Source organism: Salminus brasiliensis, chromosome 2, assembly GCF_030463535.1.
Source record: "Salminus brasiliensis chromosome 2, fSalBra1.hap2, whole genome shotgun sequence".
Taxonomy (NCBI): domain Eukaryota; kingdom Metazoa; phylum Chordata; class Actinopteri; order Characiformes; family Bryconidae; genus Salminus; species Salminus brasiliensis.
The window spans coordinates 22631050-22657163 of NC_132879.1; the positions used below are offsets into that span (position 1 = coordinate 22631050).

Consider the following 26114-nt stretch of genomic DNA (forward strand, 5'->3'; position numbering starts at 1 on the left):
CAGCCTCAGCCCCGCACGACGGTGTGTGAATGTGTGTCAGTGGGGGAACAACGAAGACAGGCAGACAGGCAAGCAGACAGACAGAGAGACAGAGAGACAGAGAGACAGCGAGCGAGCGAGCAAGCAGCCTTCTGACATTCACCACAGGAGGACCGGCGTGGTAAATGGCTAAAACCTACGACTATCTGTTCAAGCTCTTGCTCATAGGAGACAGCGGAGTCGGAAAGACATGTCTTCTCTTCAGGTTCAGCGAGGACGCGTTTAACACCACCTTCATTTCTACAATCGGTCAGTTCACCCGGCTGCCAGCTAACGTTACTGGATGCAGGCTAACCCTGCGTCTTTTCACAGACTAACCCGGGTCTCAGAAATAAGATAAGCATATGTTGTAGACAGGAGGGGTATCTGTGTCTTTTTTTCCTCGGCTCATTTGGATAGTACGCGTTTGGTTATTTGAATATGTGGTAAATTAGCTAGCTACACATCTGGATACAGTTCACCAGGGCTGTCTTATCGTGTGTTTGCCTGCAGCTCGTTAAAAACAACCAGCGGTAATTAGGAGGAACATGTAACACTGACATCCAGGATGAGCTTATTTATGTAGCTACAACCAGACTGTGATACAGTGATTATGCAAGGAGAGCGGATTTACGAGCATGTGGTGTGAAACAAGACTGTTCACAGTTTAAACAATGAAACCTGAAAGACAAATGCCCTCCATTCTTTCCTCAGAGAGTTTAACTCCAGGGTGTTTCGCTAATGCTGCTTCTTCAAGAACCTGCAATAATGCTGAGGTGTCGGTGTATCTGTAAAATGCCCTGGCCTTTTGGACTAGAGCAGCAAAAATCCACTGAGACTTAGTCAGATAATGAGTTTCCCCTTTTACAGTTGCCCTTTATTGCTAGGCCTAAAAATAAATAGGGATGCGCCGATATGGGAATTGTTTGCCCATGCTGATCTCCGTTATTTGTCTTCTGTGGGCATGAATATTTATACAGTGTAGAGACTGGAACTGAATCTACCTGAATTCTCACACGTAGAGTGAGTGTTACAAATGCAGTAAGATGAGTAAAATGGAGATATTTTAGTCCAGCAGGCCAGCATTACCTTAAGTATGATCTCGCTCTTCTGGAGTACAACAAATACATAATCAATGAAGCATCAATATAATCATCAAAATATCGCTGTCTAAACGGCTGTCCGATAGCAATCATTTCTATGAAGTTATCTGCTGATGTCGACATGCATCCCTAATAATAAATGTGCTATTTTTAAATACATGTTTAAATACAGACCACGGCATAATAGGCATTCCTCATCTTTGGATTCGGCTAGAGCTAGAGCCTGCATTTGCTGTGAGCTTAAGCTATTTCAGACTCCATGGTTTCCATCTGACTACAGCAGAACACATGTAAATTGTCACCATCATCTCTGCCTTTGTTTGATATAACGTCTTGAACCAGAGACGTTTTGGTGACGCAGGACTTTCCTGCAGCCTGGATTCCTGGTTTTCATTGTGTTGGACTCTCATTATACTGCTACAAAGAACAGGTGCTAAGCAAAACACACCAGTGTACAGATGCTGAGGATTGTAGGCCTAAAATACAGTCCAAATTAGACACTTGACCTTCAGCACTGTTTATTTTCCTATGCTCAACGTTTTGCCCTTCTGAGTTAACGTGTTGAACCTCTGTTACGTCTCATTTTTCTTTCTTTCTTGAGAATCTCAGTACAATGTCATACATTATGCTGATGGTCAGACATTTTATGCTTGTGTGAAAACAATGGGCTACAGGGTTCACGGCCAGCTAAGCTGGGAAAGGCGTTCTGTCCCATAGAATCAGGCCTGGCCATGAACAGAGAGCCACACTGTTTAAATCCACCTCTGGCTCTTGTGACATTCTGCGAGCTCACGCCTTCTTTCTGCTGACAGTTCAGTAGGCAGAGGCCTGATGGGCAGCTACTTCCTTGTGCCAGGAGGTGGTTGACCCTGACTCTGGCCACACTGCAGGCTTCCCTAACTCCCTCAGAGCGCAGAACACATCCAGAACAGGGCTTCCCATGACTCACTCACTCTGTCTGTATGTGTGCTGTGCCCATCGTCAACGTGTTATTCCGAAATTCTTTAAAGCACAATTGTTGTGAAAAAAAAGTTAACTTTTTAATGGATTTTGACCAAACTGTGATATTTTTTCCCCCCAACATTTTATAGCTTTCCTTGGTGAATAGTAACATTCGATTCATTGGTATGAACAACGAATAGCAAATGTGCTGTGTTTTTCTTATCAGTTGCTTCCCAGTTGGTAACTGGAGACAAGAAGCAATGCTAACAAGTACATTTCTCCATGTATCTGTGAGCTCACTCTTTCCGGTTAAAGGAAAGCAAGAGAGACAGCTACCTAGCGTACCACTTCCTGTGGGCGTCTCTCTGCTCTTTAAACAACCCCAGCTCGGTTCAGCATACTGCAAATTCACTCTCACTTGTGTTAAATAGGACAGCGTAGGCTTTTAGATGCTTTCTTTTTGAGATGAAGAAATGAATGTAGTCAAGTGCAACTTCCTGCTCAGATGGAAATTTGAAGTAACAATCATGGGTGGCTTGTTCGGCTTGCTATTTTAAGTGTGTCAGGCCCCCGAGTGTTTGCTTGATCAAGCCCCAAAGATCTGTACACGTAATTGAGCTCAAGCTAGATTTAGCAGATGAGTTTTAGGAGAGGGTCTGGGGGACGTGTCAGACGTTGTTGGGAAGCTGTGGTTTAAAGCAGAGCTAAAACATCCTCTTTATCACACTCTCACAATAGAAATCTGTGTGTAGTGCATGTCTGTTATGAAAACTACTGTACTATACCGATTACTGTACTTCTCCACAATGTTCCTGATCACCCAGGCACCCAGAACTGTGTGAGCTGTCTGGTACAAAAAAAGGCCTTTAACAATAAAAACCAACATTTCCCGTTTGTTTTATATAAAGAGTGATGCAGTGATGAAGAGTGGAAAAACTGTCAGTGTTTTTGACTGTTACTCTTAGTTCGTACAATCTGTGCGGTCTATATTAATGGATCCTAAGCTGCAAAAATGAGCCTATTTGTAATACATTTTTGTTAGGCCAATGTATTTACATACAGTACTGTGTAGCTTTAGGCACTTGTAAAATTAGAATGAAAAAGCTGCTTATTTGGAAGTAAGTGCTAATTTACTCAGCAAGACTATTAGAATAAATACAAACAGTATTAATACAAGAAGTGGTGATTTTACACAGCTTCATTAATCAATTTCCAAAGCTCTCCTCATGGCAGTCTAGTGTTAGTAGTTATCAACCAGCAAATTCATGTGCTGGCTGGGGCCGTCCAGGAGAAATCTACAACCAAGCTTTGTTCTTCAAACTAGCAGACAAGATCTTAACTCCATTTCTTTTCATGATGAGAAATTCTTGTTACTTTTCACCGCATTCATGTGTACTTCTGTTATAATGTGATCTGGTACAAGCAACCACTCAGTGCTGTATTTGTGCTTATTAATTAAGTTAGAAGTTGTGGTTATTTACATTCATACACAGTATTAAAGTCACAGTAATCAACTATTTAATCTTAAGGAATTAAGAGAGGTTAAAATGTCATTGTTGTCATGTTGTCATTTTTCTTTTTTCCCCTCATTGTTTTTATTCTCATTTTAGGAATTGATTTCAAAATCAGGACTGTAGAGTTGAATGGAAAGAAAATCAAATTACAGATATGGTAAGTGTTGTGACTTACAAAATATTGTCTTGCTACCTGATTACTAAGTAGATGTTCAAGGATTGTAGTTGCCTCTTGTCCAGGTCCCAGTGACTTTAGATTGGAAGATGCTAAATCACTCTAGTCTGCTAATCTGTGACCTGCAGTGTTCATTCTCTGAATGGTTTACTGTTTGTAATCTCAGAGATTAATAAGCAAAGAACCTACAGTCTTAAAAATGAAGGAGCTACAAATGGTTCTTTAAGCGATGCCATAGAAGAACTGTATTTGGTTTCATAAAGAACCGTTTTTATTAATAAGGTGTGCTTTAAGAACTTTTTAAATGTTTAAAGAAGTGAATGTAAAGGTTCATAACCAGTTTAAAGGTTCTTTACACTCACACCTCTTTAACAAAAATAGTATAGGACCAAAAGTGATTCTTTATGGAATTATTAAAAGAACTCTTTGTAGCACCTTTATTTTTAAGATTGTAAGGCTCTGAGGAGAGAGCATTGCTTTTAAACTGTCAGTTAAAGTGGTTTTACACTACATGGCAGGTGGAGAAAGAAGCCAGAGCCTGCAGCTTCCCTTTAGTTTTGTTAGTTTTGAGGAAGAGAGAAATGATGTCAGGAGCCAGGCTGGTCTTTCCTGTTGGGGGGTCAGTGCTTATGTGCCCAGCCCAGTCATTATGTGACTAATGTGAAGGAACGGACATGCACACAATGTTGCAGTGAAACGTGCCTGCATACTCTGTTTACAGGATGTGTTGATTGAGAATGGTTGGGCTGAGAAGGGTGGGCCTGTAAAGCTCTATAGAGAATGCAGGACACGGTGGGTTACAAACTGAGGAAGTGGGGTAAAGATGAATGGCCTTTCTGTCTGGTTTAGTGACGTAAGATATACATTCTCTGCCCTAATTTCAGGGACACAGCAGGCCAAGAAAGATTTAGGACCATCACCACAGCATACTACAGAGGAGCAATGGTGAGTCTTCCTCTTCATCACACTGTTTTAATTTAAAAATTCACAGTTCAAGAAGAGGTGTAAAATATCTCTCTCTCTCCACCCCCCTCCCCATTTTCTCACTCTCTTGCAGGGAATTATGTTAGTGTATGATATAACTAGTGAAAAATCATTCGAAAACATCAAGAACTGGATTCGCAATATTGAAGAGGTGAGTTTGCAAATTCTGTTTTATTTGTATTATTCTCCCTAATTCGGTCACTTCCAGTTTCCACTTACAAGTTAGGACTCTTATTGACAGGGCAGATAGACATCTGTGCCATATTGAAGGTGCCCTAGACATTTTAAGTTGTTCTTGGGTGTATAAGTGACTTTGTTGTGGCCAAAAAAATATTCAGGTGGTCTTGCAGTCATGTTTACAACCCTGTTATGCTGCTTTAGAAGGAAACACTGATGTTTCTTTTAAGGGTGGGATCTGCTCTAATTTATTTTAGATATTTCCTGCTTTTCCACAGCTCATAAAAGCCACACAGTATGACACAACTTACATTAGCATAACCGGTTTCAGTTAAGAACATTGTAAATATTGTTTGTGATATAATTTTTTATAGTTTTCCTGGATAGTGTTGTTGAAGAGATTAGAGTTGGATGGCAGATATTTTAGCCATTAGCTTTTAGCCTAGCACCCACTTGGTTCTCCAGGTTTGGCTTTCTCAGGTAGTGCTTTTGAATTCCTCTTCTGATGTGTGGTTGGCTCTAGTCTGAAGCGGTTCAGGGTGTTTTTGAGGAAGCTGGAGAGAAGAGATGGTAAAAGCTGCCAGCTAGGAATTTTGCTTACTTTCTCTGCTTTTACTTCCTTGCTTGATGAGTTTGAGTTACCCTTCTATGGACACTGGCACATAAAAAGTTATGGTCACAGGGCCTAGCCTGCATACCAAACAATTTTCCCCCTGACTAGAAGAGTCTGGTTGGTGATGCATATACTTTGGTGTTTCTCAATATCAAGAGCGCTAAGAACGGACTAGCCCAGCTGACTTTACAATGAGTGCAACGGTTAGTCACTATTATGCAGAGCTAACCAGCTTTTCTCAGACTACCACAGGAGATAAGGTATAAATTCACTATGAATATGGGGTATTTCCATTAGTCCTCGTCAGCAGGTCACCAACTGATGCATTCTTGGTTTTCAGGGCTGAGAAAGAACACATCCAGGAACTTTAAATGTTCTCTGTAATTCCATTCTTGAGTATTAGATTGCAGCTTGGGAAGTGGAAGATGATTTCCGGCAAGAACATGAGGATGGAAGAGCACACAAGAATGGCCCTTGTCATATAAAGCTGACTAAAAGTATCAAAAACACTGTATTTTCTGATGGGGTTGTTAAATTGTACTGTGTCGTAGCTTCAGTTGTCAGAAGACTTTTAGTAGTGGGCTGGTTGTATGTACATTTTGGGTGCATAAATATGACAAATCAAGACTATATAGCAAAGTAAATAGAGTGTACATTCTATTGCACCTAAAGTTAATACCATATGTCTAGAGGCCTGAATGTATCATGGGTTTAGTGAATTTCTTGCTCCTTTGCTAGCTTACAACCTCTAAAACCAAGGTGTAAGGATAATCGAAGACCTGAACTGGAATAAACTGTGATAAGCTCCTTGTATGTGTATAGGTAAATAATTTGCTGCATGTTTATTACTCTTCCCAGCATGCATCGTCAGATGTTGAGAGGATGATTCTTGGAAACAAGTGTGACATGAATGACAAGAGACAGGTGTCTAAGGAGAGAGGAGAAAAGGTACTTTCACAATAGCTCAATTCAATTCATTCTCACTGTCATAACTAATACATAAGGTGGCATGTGATAACTGTGACTGGACACTGCTAAAAGTGCAAGATCCTTGAGAAACTTTTAGAGTTTTGAATTTGAGACTGTAGAAGAAAAGGTTCCTCCAAAAGTTACTGAAAGATCTTATACTTTTAACAGTGTACTATGTTGATGTCATGTATGATTCCTTGACTTTTTTTTATCTTTTTTAATTAGCTTTGACTCATAAAACTAGGATTTTAGCATGTTGTCATTCTGTATTTGATGATCTATGTCCTTCTATAATGCTAAATGTTTTAATATCAATTATGTTTTCTTTTAGCTGGCAATAGATTATGGGATCAAGTTTTTGGAAACCAGTGCAAAAACCAGTGTAAATGTAGAAGATGCCTTTTTCACCCTGGCCAGAGACATTATGGCCAGACTCAACAGAAAAATGGTGAGCCATGCTGTGCTACGTGTATTGTTTTTGAAGAGCTGCAACAGTTCAAATGACCTAGAGAGTATACCTCAGTACACAGTACTGAAATGACCTCCATATCTGCCATTCCAACTAAATCACCTTTTCTCTTTCCTTTTCTAGAACGATGGCAGTAATTCCGATGGTGGGGCACCAGTTAAAATCACAGAGAAGCGTTCTAAGAAGCACAGCTTCTTCAAGTGTGCACTGCTATAATAGCAGGATGCATACATGGACTCTATCTCTCTAGCTGAAGAACTGCTCAGCTAAAATGAGAGCTCATGTGAGCCTCTTCAGAGAGCTGTGCACTCAGGCTTCTATGGCACAGGAAGGCTCCAGTTCTTACAGTCCAAAAGGCAAGTTGGCAAAACAGGATGGCTACGTTGGAAATATTCCACTGGTTTGTGAAATGGGCTCCTTTGGCCCATTTCTTTTGGAAAAAGAGATAATCAGGATTTCATGCTTGGGTTTGACTGCCTTACGTCAGTCGATTCCTTAATGTAGGTCAGTGGTTAAAATTCGTTATACGTTTCTATAAGGCCAGAGCATGCCTGCCAGCAGTGGCAGGTATACTGGTATTTGTTTGTTGAGAGAATGTAAAATGTTCTCTCTATCATTCACTCTGGTTTCTTTGGTTTCTGGACATGCAGAGACAGCTACAAGCATTAGAATGTATGTTCATACTTCGTAAATATTAGCAACTATACTATAAAGGGCCATAACATATTTCTGAACTTACTAAGTAGGCGTATACATATATATTTGTAAGTGTGTTATTGTGTGTTTTGTGTTCTAACCGTGCGTTCTTCTGTTAAGGCACTGCCATTAAAAGAAACTGTGTGAATAAGGGCAGAGGATTCTATGTAAAATCTGCAGTATGTTGAGCCAGTTGTGTAGAATTAAGGAGTTTGAGAGCACCTTAAACATGACAAGTGAGGCTGACTAAGATTTCTCACTTTGAATATGTCTCTGGATTCTTCCGCTTGCACATAACCATGTATAGCACTGTCAGAGATCCTGCACTCCCCTCAATGAGGAGACTCAAATATAGAACATGACAGCTGCAGAGCATGATGGGTAAAAGTACACTCACTCTACAGTTAGCCCATGTGCCTATAATGCAGCAGTCAGTCAAGACATACATAATGCATATACATACAGACCCCTTTTAATGAATGCATGAGGCTAATTTATAAGTTGTGCCCATTGCTGACACAGCTTGTGTAGTCTCCTTGTATTGCCTATAGAACAGGACTCTCTGAAGCAAATAAGCATGGTCCTATTGGCACCATGCCTAATGCCAGGTGTGGGCTAGAGGAGTATAAAGCGCCCCCAGCATTGAGCTGTGGAGCAGTGCAACTGTGTTCTCCGGAATCATGGTGCTTCATCCCATACTTTTGGGATGAGTTGGATAGTTGGGGATAAGGTGGGGTGGTCATCAACCACTAACATCCTGACCATACTAATACTGAATGTTGCTAATTGCAATCAAATCCTCCACAGCTCCAAATTCTAATCAAAAGACTTCCCTGGGCAGTAGAGACAGTTACTCCAAGAAAAGCAGGAGAAACAGTAAATAAGCAGGTGTCCCATTACTTTTGTCCATATAGTGTATTTTAAAGGGATTTTAACATCATTTTCATTATTTCTGGCTGATTATTTCACATCCACAGGTGATGAACCTTTGGGTATAGGCGGTAAAGGTCTGTCTGTTGGTGGCAGGAGTCAGGTGGAGTTTAAATATCTGTATTTGAATGTATTGGAAAGCCACTAATGCATGCTCGTATGATTGCATCTCCATATTCTTTGGCATTATTGTTGCAGTGCATGGTGACAGAACGCTACCTGTGCTTATTTGTTGTTGTTTGATGAAAGCTCATAGTTCATTCTGTTTACAAATGACATAACCAGTGATATGTATTACTAATAATGTTTAAAGAGGAAAATGCAGTTGCCAAACGTTGTGCTCTAGATTGCAGGTGTTTGTGTTGTGCCCGTGTTTCAACAGTGAATTTGTGTCTGTGTTCTTTAGCCAGTTACAGTACATGGCACAAGTAGTAGCATTCATTCATTTCAGTGGTGCCAGTACCATTAGTACAGTTGTCAGTCAGGGGTGAGTCTGAAGTTTGCTGGACTGTCTTAGTTGCAGTTGAATGCACTTCTGATTCCGACAAAAGAGGAAACAAGTTAAGCGGCAAGAGTCAGCAATAAAAAGGACCTTGTTCCGTCCTGCCACTTCTCCAGCCGAGGCCTTGCAACTGTCGTCTGTACAAGAGTATGTAGTTGTCTGGATCTTCAAGGTCAGTGTGACCTTGCGGTAATTGCAGTAATGTTCTGTAAGAACACAAGGCAAGGAAGCTACCCACAAAATACAGAAAAATGTAGCATATTATTCCAACACTGGCTTTCAGATGGGACCGCTGCTATGCACACGTAGTCCATCCGTGTCATTGCCCTGATTTGAACCAGTTTCTGTGATGTAATGCTCTTAATATACTGCCATCTCTATTGATTCAGCAAGGAAGTGCTTTCTTAAACAACCTACCACTCTGGTAGGCCAGTGATTGTTTGGAAAAAGAAAGAAAGTGTAACCTATTTTAAGTGTGATTTTCTTTTTTTTTTTAATTAATTGTGAACTTCTTTTGTACCACATATAACCAAAGTAAAGGTTGCATAATGTATTGGTTTGTGTGCTAATTGTGTGGTTGTGCTGCCTGCTTCTACACACTGTGATCAAAAAACAAGAACCACATTCCTGCAACTCATATTTGTAGACACTAGGGGGCAGCACAGTTCTGTGTGAGTTCTGCTACAAAAAAAAAACTTTTGTTCATGGCCATGTTCTTAAATATGGTACAGGTAGATCCATTTTTCACAAATGTGCATTTGTTGTATAACTTTATACGTAAACATACAAGAGCTTTCCACTGTAACAACAACAAAATATGAACATGATGAACATTACTTGGCAATACTAGGTCATGTGATGATAAACAGCAACTTAGAAATATTAGATTCTGTACTTTTAAGTTAACATAGAGTAGTGTGACCCATAAAGCCAGGTTGGTAATAAGCATTTGCTTGCAGCATATATGAGTAGAATATAAGCAAGTGGACATTATTGCCTTGGTCATGTCTTCAGGCTATTCAACAAAGACATCAAAAAAAATATCCCTTGCATAAGAAGTAAATATAATGCTGCAAGTCTATCAATGCTATGCAAAGCTCTGAAATGACAAAGTCATAACGTCTCAGAGAAGATAATGTATTCATGTGTTACGAGAGAAACTACTACTGCATGTCCTTTTCACCCTTTCCTGCAATCAGCAGTGTGTCTCCTCTGCCATCTTCAGTTCTGTCTCACTCTTGGGCTCCTCTTCGGACTCTTTGACAGATGTTCTATCAGCCTTGTCAAAAGAACTTCCACCCGTGAGGTCTCGTTCACTGCAGGAACCACGGGGCTTGTCAATGCTTTCCCCCAAGGCTTTACGTTGATTTTTGTTCCAGCTTTTGGATCTTGCTGGAAGGAACATTCTCTCTTCAGGAACTTGAAGGTGACAAGAATCGCCCACATCATCATCTAAATGCATATTTCCTTCTTCCACTGTATCCATCAGTTCTTCATTGCTTCCAGTCGTGTCTCTTGCTCTCTCTTGGGGATCGCACTCCATCTTTAGACTTTCGTCTGGGCCGTTCTCCTTTCGGCCTCCTTCATTAGCCTCTGTCTGCTCATCTTGGCCATCTTGACCTTCTCCTGGTGCTCCTCCCTGGGGTCTCTCCTCTGGCCGTTTCTCCTCCAAGTGCATGGATGGGACTTGTAGTCTATGCTGACCCTCAGACTGATCTGCTTCATTTTGTTGTGTGTCTGGAGGTCTGATTACTGATACTTTAGGCGTCTGACCAAAAAGGCTGGGGTGAACCTTATACTCGAAGCCAGCACTCCATCGCCTAACGGTTGAGGACCCATCAGTCCCTTGTTCTGAGTTGGGATCTTTAACCCCCTGTATTTCATCGTCCCTATCCGCTGGGTCAAACAGTATGGTGCTACGAGACTTCCGTGCTGAAGAGGGTGAAGTGCTAAGTGTCTCTGATGGATAGTATCTGAATGCCTTTACCTTTTCTAAGGGGAATGAGATTGCAGTGTTAAGCTTGGCTCTTTCATACGTTATGTCCCTTTTAACTGCAGAGGCCTCCTGGTAATCTTGACTGGCTGGGACAGACTGAATAGGTGTTTCTGCTTGAGCCTCTCCAGCCTGATCTAGACCTTGAGGCTTTGAATCACAAGGGGAAATCCGGATGTCCACACATGAGGTTGGACGGCTCTTTAGCACTGGGACCTCCACTTCCAAGTTCACTCCATACTCTTTTGGACCAAGGGTTGTGATGCTGGATGACTTACTCATTCTGCTCTGTTTCATTGGAGCTAGCTGGCCTGTTTTGCTGCCCTCTTTGTCCTCAGTAAGGGGGCCGTCATCCAGGTAGTAACGATAGAGGCTGTATCCATCTGCACTGTTAATGCTGCTGGTGCGCAGAAGACAGGGGGGGCCACACACCGAAGAAGCCCCTGACCGTGTCCGAGTCAGTTCAGCGTGGTCAATCCCTGCCAGCTTCTCCAAGGCATTCATCATACGTGAGTGGATGTCCTCTAACTGGGCCAGTCTGAGGTCAACTGTTTGCAGGGAAGCCTTCATGGTGCTCTCTCTCTCATTGATCTCCTCCAGACGCATGGCCATGTTTTCCACTCTGTCAGGAAACAACAAGGGCTTGTCTAGAATTACAAGGTTCTAAATTGTACAGTTCCAGTGCTGACAAATGCATTTCAGGGCCATGTAAATATCCATAGAATAAAATGGTGAAATATTTTGCCTACTACCTTTCCGATGTCACTCGTATCCTTTCATCATTGGAGTTCTGCTGCTCATCGTCTTTCTCTCGGAAGTACTCTTCCACGCACTGCTCCTCAAATTCATAAAGAGACTTCAGCTCCTCAGCATTCAGGATGAGCTCTGTTGGGGGTTTCCAGGAACATTACTTTGTTAGCATAATGGATGCATTGTGGAGGTGTGTGGTTTAAATTGGAAAGAATAGTCATTTGCTTTATTGCAACAATAGTGGTTATGCCTGGAGCTATAAACGTCTTACATGCAAGTCTTACTTACAAGTCTCAGATACTTTCCTCACAGAGCTTAAAAGTGAACTCACTCAATCCTTTGTCCTTCTCATCCAGCTCTCCTTCCTTTTTCTTGCCACAACGACAGCAGACCCTTCTGAACAGGATATAGAGGTGGCTGAGGATGATAAGGGGGGGAGGAAGCACTGGCCGGTCATGGAAAGTCATGATCAGCTGATAACGCTGGAACTTCCACACCTGGTTGGAGATGGACTTCACCTCAAAAAAGGTGTTGCTGTTGAAGACATGAACAGTTTATGTGGCTTTTATGTGATGAAGTTATACAATTTTCCACTTACCCCAGATGTATTCTATCAGCCAAGACATGCATGCAAACGTCTGTTGTCTAAACTGCTTGTCCCCAGCGTTCAGTTGCACAGCAACGCTTTGTTAAATTTAATAATTCACGGCAAGTCATACTACGCCCTATACCACACAGACCTGCCTGCACAACCAAACATACACCATACGAACATTTGTGGACACCCATTCTAATGAATTCATTCAGCTAGTTTAAATTGCACCTATTTCTGACAAAGATGTGCCAATAGAATAGGACTTGTTGCCACCTTGCCTAATGCCAGGTGTGGCCTAAAGAGGTATAAAGCCCTGCAGCAGTAAGCTGTGGAGCACTGGAACTGTGTTCTATGAAATAATAGTGCTCTATGCAACCCTTCTTTGGATTATAAGGAGGTGGGGTGGTGACAGTCCAACATCCGGACCTTACTAACGCTCTTGTCACTGAATGCAATCAAATCCTTACAGCAATGCTCCTAAAATATAGTAGGAAGCCTTCCCTGGACAGTAGAGAAAACATTTTACAGCACCGCACATTTTACATTTTATCTCGATGTTCTTTTGTACACTTACTTGAATACAGCGATAAGCAGGTTGACGAGGAGGATATTAGCCACTAGCAAATAGCAGGCCATGATGGCTGGAGTGAGCCAGGCACCAGGAATGCAGGGTGGAAGTTTCTTTCCATCTTCATCATACATATTTTCTCCACAGGGGGCTGAGGAAAGATCTTACATCTCACTCCTGAACACTAGTAATATAAGTTTCATTTAAGAAATTAATATTTTCATTTCAGAATCAATATTTTACTCACGATTTATTTCCATAGCATAAACTGCAGAAACATTCCAGAAAGAGAAAATCATAGAGACAGGAAAAAAAGAGTACAACTGAGAGAAAAGAAAAAGACTGCATATGTTCAGAACAGTTGCAGAAGAACTCTGCATATGTTCCCATATGTTCTTTGATTTGGTAATTCTGTAACTGAGGCAAGAGATGAAAGATTTATCCGAAATCCTTAAGATGCACAATTCAAAGCTGTCAAATCTGTCACAGACATACATATGCATCAAAACACATCACAACATTACAGCAAAATAACCAGATGTATCATTTTTTGTAATTATATCATATATTACACACAGAAATCACCTGGGGAGAAAAATGATTATGAGGACAGAATTGTATGGGGAAAAATATAATTTGATTCCTGTCTCAGAGTGGCCATATCTCACATATCTCCCGCCCACTAAATAAACTTGTTATTCTATACTCATTTTGCTAAGCCTTCAGCAATTCTTTTTAGCTGTTTGCTATAGTAGAGGGTATGAAGTTTGGTAAAATGGTCAACAAGCCTCTTACTTACTTAAGTTTACTTACTTAAAAACAGCTAAATTAGGTTTTCTGTTCTACGGTGTAAAGATAAGTACAGAGGAAAATATGAAACTTGTCTATCAAGAATTCATGAAAGACTATGGCCTGAATAAACTGGGAAACTGGGTAAAATAGAGCAGGGATAAACCCGCTAATTGGACTAAATGTCTACCCTGGAGGCAGGAAAAAGAATCTTACTATCAATTCTAGTCTTACGGTCTATTGAGTCCGCAAACACCTCTCCATAGATCATCCAGTAGGGCATGTAGAAGATGTTTCGGGCCAAGCGCCAGGTGGGCTCCTCATCGGGGTGCAGGATGGCCTGCCGTGCTACGCCAAAACTCATTAGAACCACCAGCATGATCACCACAAAATACAGCATGTCAATCATCTGAAAAACACAACAGCAGAGACCATTACCAATCACACAGACATTACAGTTACAGCTTTGCCAATGTAGCATTATTGTTAGCACATCATTAGTTAGCTCAACAGATAAACAGATATGCTAACGTCTAGGGAATCTGCTTATATTTGCTGGTATTTTCTCATATTTTTGCACTCTCCAGCAAAAGTGGTCATTTCTTAACTGTACACGTTTTTGATTTAAATAACCTATAATCTTAAACCATTAACAGTTATAGAGTTTGCTAGTTTAGACTAGTTTAGAACTAAATCTAGACTTGTGGGTGTATTCATGACAGCAATATAAACAAATTGTCATAATTATAAAAAGTGTCAAATAATCACACATTAAATACAGAGGCCAACATTCAAAGGACATTTTGGGACCCCCCCACACCCCCCCCCAGTCACTGTAATGCAATGTAATGTTCCTTACCATCTTTCCAATCATCATCACGTAGGGTCCAAGGTACTTGTTGACACCAAAAATATCCAGCACACGGATGTACCAGAAGATGATATCCACGCAGTAGATAACCCTGCCGTAGCCCATATAAGGTTCAGGCTGCAGTCTGAGGAGAACACCCAGAATGAACGTAGTGATGGCCACCAGGTCAGTGATGTTCCAGTACTCTTCCAGCCACACGCTAATCTTCTGTTTCAGTTTACCAGGCTCCGACATCAGGATCTAAAATACACCAGAACACCCTTGAATTACTACTTCCACTTTTTAAATATCTCGTTGTTTATAGTCCATTTCCCCTGCTTCTTGTGGCATGACAGAAATAATGGTATGGTGCAGTCAAGACCCTCAACAGCTATACAGAATGAATCTATTTGGTGTGGTTTATCAGTTTCAATCTTTACGTCAGCTGTTTTTTTTTCTACACCTCTGTTCCAGAAGTAGAACTTTTTACCTAGGGGTCAGGTGTGATGACAAAGTGGATAACTGATGACGTGAACTGATAAGTCCACTACAGTTAACAGTGCCCCTTTGTTAACTTGTTATACGGTGAACACTGGCGACCCAGATAACATGCCCATGTGGGGCCTGTACGGTTAGCCCAAGTAGGATCCAGAAGGGTTTGTCCATGGGTTCCATGTTGGCCTCACACATACTGTAGATGCTCACATATACTGTAGATCAACATTAAACATGGGCCCCATCGTGGTTGTACACTCAGCCCAGTAACAACACATGTACAAACCCACTCAGAGACCACCTGGTCCACCTGTAACCCAAATTGACCACGTTCCATCCATGTGGGCCCCACATGAGTATGTTGGCTGGGCATAAGAAATCACATTCAAATTCATGGATAAACAACAGCAGTTGCTCATGTGGCATTTCTTATTGCACTGTAACATTTCCACTTAGTTGTGGCTGTTCACATGCATCACCTATCCAGAGGCAATAGTTGAAATTTCACCCTAATCTGATTCTGGGCCAGATAGTATGCTATTAGTCTAATAGTCTATTGCCTCTGTCTTTAAACTATAAGAGCAAAATACTTTAATTAAAAAGCAACCCTTGCATTCTTTCCTCCCAACAGAACATGAGTTATTGCTTTCTTTGTGATGCCTAGAAATTGTTGGCAATAATGTACTTTTTTATTGTCATGTAATAGCAATTGATGCTTTATCTTCTATTAGTATCATCTATTAATGCATTGCCATTGTTGTATATAATGAAACAGCATTTCTGCATTAACTTTAAATCTAACTTTAGATTTGTGTTGTGTACATTGCTATTCCCTGTATGTCTGAACATTGTCTTACCTGTCTAACTTTCTCCACGCCCAGTGTTAGTATGTATGAGATGACCACCCACTCTTGCATTGATGGCCAGCGCTCCATCTTCACCAGGACAATGTAATTGTACAGCATAAGATACGCAAGGTAGGAGATCTGCCACAAATACATCAGATAGCATTATATATATATATATATATATATATATATATATATATATATATATATACATACATATGTTTGCAAGACATTCTTAATAACCCTACTTTAGATAATCCAGTGTAGATGCTACTTACAGTTGCTATCAATTAAAAAAAAATTGCTTTATTAGCAAAATATACACACTATCAGCTATAAACCAATTAAACAAGAACAATTAAATAGCTTAGCATAACTAATATAGCAAGTGCTTTCTCCGAATTCAACACACAGTAACACTTTTAATGACAGAATTAATCAACTCCTTCATGACAGGTGTCTTCAGTACAGCCCTTTTGCTGTTATGACCTGCAGCTTCTGAAACCAGGCTCTGGTGAACATTGTCCTGTTGTGATTAATTGTTTCATAGAAAATCTTTGGTGTGATTTAAAGAAGGTGGTTGCAACACGCAAACCCAAGGATATTGGTGAGATAGAGGAATGAGCTAAGATTCTTTAGGACACTAACCTTAATGCTGGCTGTAACTCAGAGTTTGACCTGGTACTTTCTCAACAATACAAACATCTGCAAATAATTTACTGGAGGCTTTCCAAACAAAGTAGACTCAAATATTGATAATGAAACTATATGAAAATAATGCTAACCGTGTTGAACCAGAACTTAGTGAAAGGGGCATTGTAGAACTCGTAGATCTTCCTCCCAATGGGTACACGTTTCATTTTCTTGCTGCCTTCTTCTTCATCACCCTTCTTGGAGTGTGTATCAGCATCCTGGAAGTCCAAAAAATCCAAAAAATCCAAAAAATAGTGTTAGGAAATTGCAATGTGTTGGGCCATTGTTTAACAAGTGTTGACGTAATCTACTTTTATTCCTATATTGGTTCTAATTTGCATATTTAAAAAAAAATATAGGGAAGAGCAGTGCAGGTACCCGGGTGGATTTGTTATCATCATCCTTCTCCTTGGCATCTTCATGATCATCAGAGCCTTGGTGGGCATCATCATTACCCAGACGGAAATCCAGCAGTAGGATTGAAGGGGGGAAAATGATGCCAATAATCACCTGAACAGAAGTAGTTTTGAGTCAAATGTTAAACAAACATATCTGAGTGTATAGATCACCATTTAATGGTTTGTTGCCAATATACAAGTGAAATATCATCCATAAGTCATATATTATGAAGGGTACATTTCAAAACTGTATAGCACCTTGAGTCCAGGGTTTTTGCCGACCCTCAGGCAGCCCATCCACATGTCAGTGAGGAGCATCTGGCTGCAAGTGTGGGCAATGAAGTCTCTGTGCTTGGCAGCCACTGCTAGCTTCAGACAGGTGGAGTTGCTCCAGTTTTTTAGCTCATATGTTAGCAGTTTCATGGCCACCTGCTCATCGTGTTTGTAGGCTTGGTCCAGAAGTTCCAATGCCAAAGTTCCAAACTCCCTGAGTTTGAACAAAGCAAGAGACAGTACTGAATATGATCTTGTATGGACATGATGATTGACTACAATATACTTAAAGGTATCCAGACACATCCCTTCAAAGTGAGTTTAACCATGTTAAGGAACTTTCCAATAGAATGTGACACACAGTGGTCAAGACTGCCATGCCACAAAACCCCCAAGCATTCTCTGGAGTGGTGAAAACAATCCAGTACCTTTGGGATAAACCTAGTTTGTGATTCAGAACTAATCATCCAAAATCAGTACCTGACCTTCCCAAAAAACACAGTTGGAAGTGTGGAGGAATACCCTGGATGAGCAGTGGTCTATAAACATTTGGACAAAAAATTATAGTCCTTGCATAAGCTGTGGCAGGACAACATTAAGCCCTTCATGACCTTTGGATTTGACATCTGAAATGTCATCTGAATGTTTGCTCCTAACATTGAAATAAGATGGTCAGTTTTCTCCAGGTGATTTACTCACTTGGAGTTGTTATCCAGATCCTGGGAAATGTCATCCACCAGCTCACTGACCGAAGACTCGTGGGCCATAGCTTTATAGAGCTTGCATGCTACCAATGCCTTAGCCATGGCCTCCTCCCCTCTCTGCCACAAGAACAGAGCCATCTTCTGCCTCCTCATTAGCACTGCCCACACTATTAACTCGTGGAAGGGGTAATGGAAACGGCTGACCTCCGGGTCGTCCACATCAATGTCCACCTCCTCCTCCTTTTTTTTCTTCCTTTTCTTGCCTTTTGGCCTTGGTTCGTCGTCCTAGTAGTGTCAAAACCAAGCAAATTATTTCGGTGAACAAAGAAGTCATCCACAGTGACATACTGCAGCCAATCAAGAGTAGAACAGAATAAGAGATGGTTGTTATTCATACCTCCATGCCAAGAAGTTTGAGGGCTTTAGGCTGGAAAAATGAATATGTAAATACACATGTTAAAAAAACTGTTGTTTGTTAATTAGATACACATCCAGCTGATGTAAGCATTTGTTGCCCTCACCCTTTTAAGGCCATAAAGGTTGTTGTAGAGAGAACGGAAGCTTTTCCTTGTGTAGTTACAGCGATAGGCTCCACCAATGAGGTACTCTACCACCAGGCCTATGTCAATCAGCGTAATCTGATAGTCTGGTGGGAGGTTCCCCTAGGACATCATAAATGACAAGTGTAATATTAATATTTGAGGGTTCTGCATATTGTACAGAATGTAAATTCATTAAATGTATCTTACTTTTTTGACTTCTCGGACTATAACATTCAGCGTGTTGGCAGGCCCGAGTTTCTAAAAACAATAGCAACAAAAAGGGGTGAATTTTTGCAGATAACGAATGAAAAAATAATCCCATAGCATTAGGGTTAGTGAATTCTTTCTGAGGATTAAAAATGTTAATTTCATAAACTATTGTTCCGCTTTTCCAGTAAGACCCAGATGAGTGATGATCAGTGTGCTCACTGTGTTATATAACTCCTCCAGCCGTGGGATGGTGAGGAAGTGGTGAATGTTGACCCCATTTTCAATCAGCAGCTTGACGAAGTCCACTCTGTCCAGCACCAGTGCATCCATCATTGCTTGCTCCAATGAGTTTACCTGAGGAGGGGTCACCAGTGAGTAAACAGGTTTATGTGTATTTGCAGTTTCCATGTTCCAATTTCCAAAATCAGTTCTGGGGACCATATTTACTAAAATGGTGTGTTTGTGTGTGCCATGCTGGTTCAAGTGGATCAGACACAGCAGAGCTTCTGGAGTTCTTAAACACTGTGTCCACTCACTGTCCACTCTATTACACATTCCTACCTAGTTGGCCCACCTTGCAGATGTAGTCAGAGTCAGAGACAATAGCACAATTTGTGTTAGACATCCTCTAGTCCTTCATCAGTGAGCTGAATATTTCTGGCCGGTGGACTATTCTCAGTCCAGCAGCGATGCTGAGGAGTTTAAACACTTCAGCAGCACTGCTGTGTTTGATCCACTCGTACCAGCACAACACACACTAACACACCAACACCTCATCAGTGTCACTGCAGTGCTGAGAATGACCCACTTGCTCTGTGGTGGTCCTGTGAGGTCCTGACCATTGGGAAACAGTGTGAAAGGAGGCTAATAAAGTATGTAGAGAAACAGATGGCCTACAGTCTATAATGATAGAATTACAAAGTGCTTCTATATGGTAAGTAGAGCTGATATAATGGGCCGACTTATAACCAGGGCTGGTCAGAATATTCTGATATGATTCTGTATATGTCGTTAATGCCTGACAAAAATCTTATCTGTCCATTTTGTTGTTTATTACATGTTGGCATAATTAAAATGTTTACATTGTGTCAAAATGTCATGATGGATAGACCAGTAGAAATGTTTCAAATTGACTTGGAATAAAATATTTAAAAATTCACTTCCATGTAGTATACTTTCTCGTACTTACCCAGTTCAGTAGTTCTAGTTTTCTAGGATCTGTCTCTACTGGAACCTCTGCTTTGGCTTTCCCCCCTTTTCCCTTCTTGCCTCTGCTCTTACTCTTGCCCTGTGGGCCTGCAGCAGCACTCTTTGGCTTCTCCTTCACCGATGGTGCCGTGATGGCCGTAGCACTGGCCACTGCACTTGGCGGCTAGTAAATCAAATAAGCCTTTTTGAGAATCGTGATTACTGCCTTAGTGTACATTAATTGTATACACTATCACACATGGCAGAATGATAGTTTTGCAACTGTGCTCAGGGTGCAGTTTACTCACTGGAAGGTTGTGTCCGTACACAAAGATTTGATTGCGTGCTATATCCACTCTGTTCCAGGCTAGAGCCAAGCTCAGCTGGTCTGGGGCTGAGGCATTTGTGCCTGAGTAGGCAAACATGACACGCACAGGCAATTTATGAGATATCCAGCAATTCTAATTGTAAGCTGTATTTAGAAGCTCTTTTCCTTTGAACTCTGTGAAGATTACCTTTTAGTAAAGCTGTTAAAATGGCCATTTCAATGTCCTGCTGTCCTTCTGCACCCATTCGAAAGACTGTAATCTGTAGCAGAAGTTCAGATACAGACAGTATATGCTAGTGAATCCTTTTGTTTTCTGATACCTTTTCTTTACTGAGCCAATGGATGAATGAAGAGATGAATGAAACAAATGTGTCTTGCAGCAGCAGCTCTAAAACAGGCAGAGCTAACTGTATAGGGACGTGTCAGGTCATGTAACAAAACACAAATGCTAACTAAATGAAGAAAAAGAGCTTTCATTGTTTGTCAAATGACAAGCATCAAATACAATTGCCTTGTAGATGCAGTCACATGTGCTGCAGTGTTACGTGTTATTAAATTGGTGTGGACAGAGTGGCTCTATGCCCAAAAGTTTTAGCATGCACCATTAATAAGAAGCTTAACTGTTTAGTGTGATCGGACTCTTGCTGGTTACAATGGGAAGGTGATGAGAACTTCTATCTGTGTTCCTGTGTTTATTTCTATTGGGGTTCTTTATAGATTGTATAGATTGCATAACACTAGTCATGGATATGTAAGTTTGATTTTAATTATCTTCACTGTTTTGTATCCACCCCTGTTGCCCAGTACTAATGCATGGCCTTGAACAGTCTCAACATGCATGACATCATCACTTCAACAAGTCTTATCTTATTTTGAAAAATATAGTCGTGATTAGTCCGTTTTAATGTAACACATTGACAGACACTGGGACTGAATCAGAAACAGTGGAGTAGAACAGTATTAGAAACAGTGGAGGAGATGCTTAGGATGGATTACAGAGAGATGTAGCCCCACTTCCATCTGTACGTGAGGGTCAGGAAGAGGATGAATGAACATGGGGCTGGTGGTGGGAGCAGGTGGTGCTTCGCTGATTCTAGTCCAGATGCATGGACTGGAACTGGAGATTATCTCCTGCCGCAAAAGGCATTAGAAACTACTTATCACATCACTTACCGTCAACAAAATCTGTTGCAGCAGCAGAAACACTGCTGCAGCTGACTGTGGTCATCACATAAGACACCTTGGAGCCACATCACATAAGCCACTAACTACTATGTAAATTCCACTAGGTGCATATTTCCCCCTCACTTTCATACTCCATTTAAGCTGTTAAGAGAAGTGCTAAGTAAGCTGTGCTGTATGGATGATGTCTTTGAGGTACTAACCTCAGTTGTAGCCATGGACAATGAGTGCAATGAACACACACAATTCAGGACAAGGAAGGAAGGGGAAATGTCTTTATTTACAACTGGAAACATGAAAATGACTTTATTTGAAGAAGATGATTGCATTGAACGCACACATGGATGAAGATACAGGGTAATGAAATGTATGGTAGTACTTATTGATAAATGGCTGCGTAAAATACAATCAATGATCAACATTGCATAGACATGTTTTATGTTAATGGAAGGGCTGTGTTGGAATTAAAATGACAACATTACATTATCCATTTTTGTTCACTAATGTATTGCCAGTGACCTATTTAGTCAGACTGAATGTTAATTTTCCCTCATCCTAAAGTACTGTATTTTCATACTGTTAAAAATCTGTGTAACACATTTCTAGATTTATATGAAAGATAAACTGTATAAACAGCTGTCAATATCAATTATCAATCAAATAATATTCATATTAAATTTTCTATCACCCAATTCTAACGAATTGTTCTAACGAGTTCTTTGGACCCCTGCTTGTTGTTTCATACATGTACTTACCAGTTCTCTTTTCTTCATGCAGTCCATGATCATGAGGAAGATCTGCTGGGACTGGCTCTTGCTGTAGGTAAATGTCTTCTGAATGGTGACCAACAGCTGGTCTCTGGCATCGTCGCTTATTATTCTAGAAATAATAACACCTACATTAGTTAACTGACCTGTCCGGGCTGGGTTTTACAAAAGCATCTCCGCACAAACATGATTCCTAAATGGTCAAGTGGGCATCACACTAAACACTCTCTCTACCAGTTTGGATGATCTTAACACTAATAATTAGTGGAAACTAGGCCCAGGCCAGGTTAGGTTTGCTGTGGCAAATTTCCTTAAAAGTGCTGATTTTAATATTTGAGCTGCTCTTACCCTCCCTTCTGTGAATGTTTGTGGGCAAAGGAGATGATATCTGAGGCACGTCCACTACCGTCACAGACCACCACAGGCACAGGTGGGTCCTCGCGCAAACTCTCCAACACCACAGTGATCATGTTCGGACCTCCTTCCACGATCAGACACAAAAGTGGCACCCCCTGACCTAATCCTGAGGTACAGACAAATTGTACATCCAGTTAAACTTTTATAGCTTAAATACAAATAAAGGAAGGGTTTGTTTTTTAAATATAAAATATTCAATCTTGCTTTATGTAACAATTAATATGGATCAAGAACCAAAGAACTAACATTGGGGATATACAGTATAACCAAAAACGAGGTCAGGAGGCGATGTGAGTGGTGACAGCTGAGCATCCCTTTGCTGTCCCTGCCTTATCCCAAGTTCCAGGCATAGGATGACAAAGGGAAACCCACAGGTCACAGACAAGAGCATCTCTGTCCACTGACCAATTGTGAAAATATCCACCAACACTTTCAGGCAGATTGACGCACAATAAACTGGACTGGACAAACTGGAACTTTCAGACGTTTCTACATACATCATCCACAAGCTGTCAGTGTAGCCATAAACAATCATTTAAGTTGAGAAGATCAGTGATGCATTAGGAGCAGATGTGTTTGAGGCATGGCATTACTGGTTGGTCTGAACATACTTACGGGTGTTAATCTTCTGCAGAGATATGTGCTTCTCCAGCTGCCTCCGCAGTTTGACCTCCGCCCCATATTTTCCACATGTGCCGTTATCACACAGGATGAAGTGAGAGTGGCTGCTGTTGAGCACGGCCAGCTTGCTTAGTGGATTGGACATTGCCTGGTACGGTTTGTTCACCTGAAGAAGTCCAAACATGCTGATTAAGAAGCAGCCTGTGGTCCCAGATGCTGGATTTATCTATCTTCATCCAGTCACATAATCATTATATATTATAAGAAACTGTACACTGTGCTCAAACTCACATCTCTTCCTATAAGATCTTCTTTGCTCTCCAGGATTCCCCATGGAGAAATCCCTATTGCACAGACCTTGCCTCTGGATTTAGAGGAGTGGTCTTTCAGTGCATCTCCAACATGACGCATTACCCCTGAAAGAGAGAAACGTATTAATGTAATCCATTGCTACCGTGGTGAAGCTCATATCTTAGTGAAGCCCATGCCTCAGAAATGCTTATTAAAAAAAAGTAAACATAGTGAGTCCCATAATTTGATCTGTTAGCCCTAAACATGCTCACCTGTGTTAATTCCAGCAGTGAAGATCCAGGCTCCAGTAGTCACTGCAGCTTTGATCAGGCCTTTTCCGAACACCTGCTTGAGTTTTGGTTGCAGGTCAAAGTTCTGGAGGCCTCCATGAACAGATATGAGTAAAGTTGGAAGCTCCAGGTGCCAGTCTTTCACCATGAGGTGCAGCAAGTTGTCTGGTTTGGTGTCATAAGACACCCTGATATACTATAGAATAGAAAATGAGCTTGAGTTACTACCAATGATGTTATTAGTGATGATCGGTTTATTCTAAAAGCAGGCTTAAAGGGAATTCCACATATTTTTAAGACATTCTGCATGAATAAATGGTCATGAATAAAAGATTGCACTGTAGAAACCTCTGGTTCCTATCACCATCACTATAAAGAATTTAGAGTACAATGAAGCATTTCAGACCATATCACTCTGAATTACTGTGTTCATAAATATGTGTGTGTGTGTGTGTGTGTGTGTGGAATTCCCCTTTATGCTATTGTTTTTTTTAGCATCTCTACCATGGCTTTGTTGATGAGTCCTCCTCCCTGGAACTCAATGGTGCCATAAGCATCAGTGGGGGAGGTGTGCGTGTGTTTGGCCACAGACCACTTCTCCTGAGGAGGGTCAACCTGCACCAGCAGGTTGTCCACTGCAGGCTTGTTGGTGACAGCACCAGATGGGATTGCAACATGCTGAGTCACCAAATTTCCACAGGCACACCTTTGGGAAAACAATGAAGACTCATCATTACAGAGGGGTTTTCAGTGGAAAACACTGGCGGGAAGACTTGTGAAAACTTTGCTGCTTGTGTAATCCATTTTCATGCCCTCCAGTTACTGTAATGATGGGACTGAAAAAAAAGTGTGGTTCCTCTGCATGTAGGCTGACTGGCTGTCCCTTAATACGTGCCTCCATGCACACAAAGGCCATTCACTCTGGCAACTGGTCCACACCAGCCCAGTTTGCCCCCTCACATACAATTACAAAGCAGCCCGGCACCCGGTGTGCAATCACAGTGATACATAATAGGAATAGTAATGTAGTAATACGTTATTAAAGTACTGAAATAATTTTTACAGACTGAATTAGAATGTGGTATAAATAAGCTAGATTTTCTTCTCCAGTTTGGAGGTTTTGAACTTCTGATGTTTCTTGTCTATGCTTGATTCACGATCTGCTTGACTTCAAAATGTTTTTACAAAGTTTCACAATCTAGTTTTAAGAGTTTCATTGAACAAAGGGGCTTACCGAGTTGGATCCTTAGATGGAAAAATGTGATTGCATTCTCTTTTCTGAAAGGTCCTTTCAATCCAGGCTCTCTGGCCCTGTCAACACAAGAGAAAATATACAGTTAGAATAATATGCCATTTAAAAATTTTCATTTCACTATGTAACTGACACTATGTAACTTACACAACTTTACAGACCACTTTGCTGGCATATGGCGGTCAACATATAATACCATTTAGAGCTGGAAGTCACAAGCTCAGTTTCGTAGATGAACCCCTTTAGTTTTTCTCTTTCTTTGGGGACAGTAAATGCATATGCGTTATACCAGTTACTGTAAGGAATGCTTTTAGTCCCTCAAGTTATGCCAAGCTAGATGCATTCAATCCTCTTACCACTATACTAATCCTGTCTAAAGTATATGCAGTACAGTAGGTACAGTCTGGTGAAATAAACTGCTGCACATGGTATATTTGGCAGGATAAATGTGCAGACAAAAAAAAAAAGTAAGGGATTAAACAGACCGCTTGCTGCCTTAGCTGGGCCAAACGCATTTATTCACAATTACTAACACGTTACTCTCAGATGAATGCACTTCTAGGAATATGCGACCCTGTAGAGTCGGATGTGGCCTGAATTGAACAGACACGCACTCATCAGTCAACAGAGCATTGAAAATCTGTTATCGACAGCGATCAGGAGTGAAATGGGGAAGAAATGGGGGAAGAGGAATCAGCAGAGGCTGCCGATCACATCCAGGCCATGTTCTGTTTTGCTTGAAATTATTAGTGCATAGCAAATTGGAGCTCAGATCTGCTTTGGACCTTGGTCATTGCCCTCCTGTTCCCTTTCTGAGAAAGTGCCAAGAAAAGCAAGGAAACAACAGTAGCTTTTGCCAATGGACATGTCAGATCCTGTGATGCCAGCTTTTTGATCTTGCTCCAGTGCCAGACGAAAATAACCTTGGTTCAAAGCAATATCTGTCTGAGCTTTTGTTGTCAGTTCGGTCCTAATTAA

The 26114-nt window shown here is 41.0% G+C and overlaps 2 protein-coding genes across 5 annotated transcripts in view; one reads left to right on the forward strand and one right to left on the reverse strand.

The window, feature by feature from the left end:
- On the forward strand, positions 1–16098 carry LOC140547397 (ras-related protein Rab-8B-like). 3 transcript variants are annotated; one of them, XR_011978498.1, is made up of 9 exons: positions 1–288; positions 3674–3734; positions 4637–4697; positions 4810–4887; positions 6385–6474; positions 6827–6943; positions 7088–7320; positions 14672–14823; positions 16014–16098. XR_011978498.1 is itself a non-coding variant. In XM_072670822.1 (7 exons), the coding sequence occupies exons 1-7, from the start codon at positions 165–167 to the stop codon at positions 7178–7180; spliced, it is 624 nt and encodes a 207-aa protein (XP_072526923.1). In that variant the 5' UTR covers positions 1–164; the 3' UTR covers positions 7181–9645. The 3 variants fall into 3 exon arrangements, 1 of the variants encoding a protein (XP_072526923.1); XR_011978497.1 differs by lacking the exons at positions 14672–14823; positions 16014–16098 and adding an exon at positions 12192–12258; XM_072670822.1 differs by lacking the exons at positions 14672–14823; positions 16014–16098 and having other exon boundaries at positions 7088–9645.
- Positions 9232–26114, reverse strand: part of LOC140547344 (transient receptor potential cation channel subfamily M member 1-like) — a 23796-nt gene continuing 6913 nt past the window's right edge. Inside the window, exons 2-27 of one of the 2 annotated variants that reach the window (XM_072670818.1) lie at positions 25119–25195; positions 24389–24590; positions 23867–24080; positions 23595–23719; positions 23298–23469; positions 22614–22788; positions 22254–22377; positions 20504–20576; positions 20297–20397; positions 19990–20172; positions 19020–19154; positions 18798–18848; positions 18570–18710; positions 18446–18475; positions 18044–18333; positions 17330–17558; positions 17052–17183; positions 16766–16891; positions 15990–16118; positions 14647–14898; positions 14004–14196; positions 13246–13266; positions 13005–13149; positions 12167–12369; positions 11838–11970; positions 9232–11707 (exon numbers count right to left, since the gene is read on the reverse strand). In XM_072670818.1, coding sequence (XP_072526919.1) covers positions 10288–11707; positions 11838–11970; positions 12167–12369; positions 13005–13149; positions 13246–13266; positions 14004–14196; positions 14647–14898; positions 15990–16118; positions 16766–16891; positions 17052–17183; positions 17330–17558; positions 18044–18333; positions 18446–18475; positions 18570–18710; positions 18798–18848; positions 19020–19154; positions 19990–20172; positions 20297–20397; positions 20504–20576; positions 22254–22377; positions 22614–22788; positions 23298–23469; positions 23595–23719; positions 23867–24080; positions 24389–24590; positions 25119–25195 — 5076 coding nt within the window. In that variant the 3' untranslated portion in view covers positions 9232–10287. Of the gene's footprint in view, positions 11708–11837; positions 11971–12166; positions 12370–13004; positions 13150–13245; positions 13267–14003; positions 14197–14646; positions 14899–15989; positions 16119–16765; positions 16892–17051; positions 17184–17329; positions 17559–18043; positions 18334–18445; positions 18476–18569; positions 18711–18797; positions 18849–19019; positions 19155–19989; positions 20173–20296; positions 20398–20503; positions 20577–22253; positions 22378–22613; positions 22789–23297; positions 23470–23594; positions 23720–23866; positions 24081–24388; positions 24591–25118; positions 25196–26114 lie in introns of those variants that run through there. The other variant, XM_072670819.1, reaches the window with a different exon arrangement.

What these genes read in the sequence shown, in the direction of transcription:
- LOC140547397 (XM_072670822.1), top strand. Translation starts at nt 165, where the DNA reads ATGGCTAAAACCTACGACTATCTGTTCAAGCTCTTGCTCATAGGAGAC. An exon ending in CATACTACAGAGGAGCAATG is followed by an intron (nt 4,698 to 4,809) that starts GTGAGTCTTCCT and finishes ACTCTCTTGCAG; the next exon opens with GGAATTATGTTAGTGTATGA. An exon ending in CTAAGGAGAGAGGAGAAAAG is followed by an intron (nt 6,475 to 6,826) that starts GTACTTTCACAA and finishes GTTTTCTTTTAG; the next exon opens with CTGGCAATAGATTATGGGAT.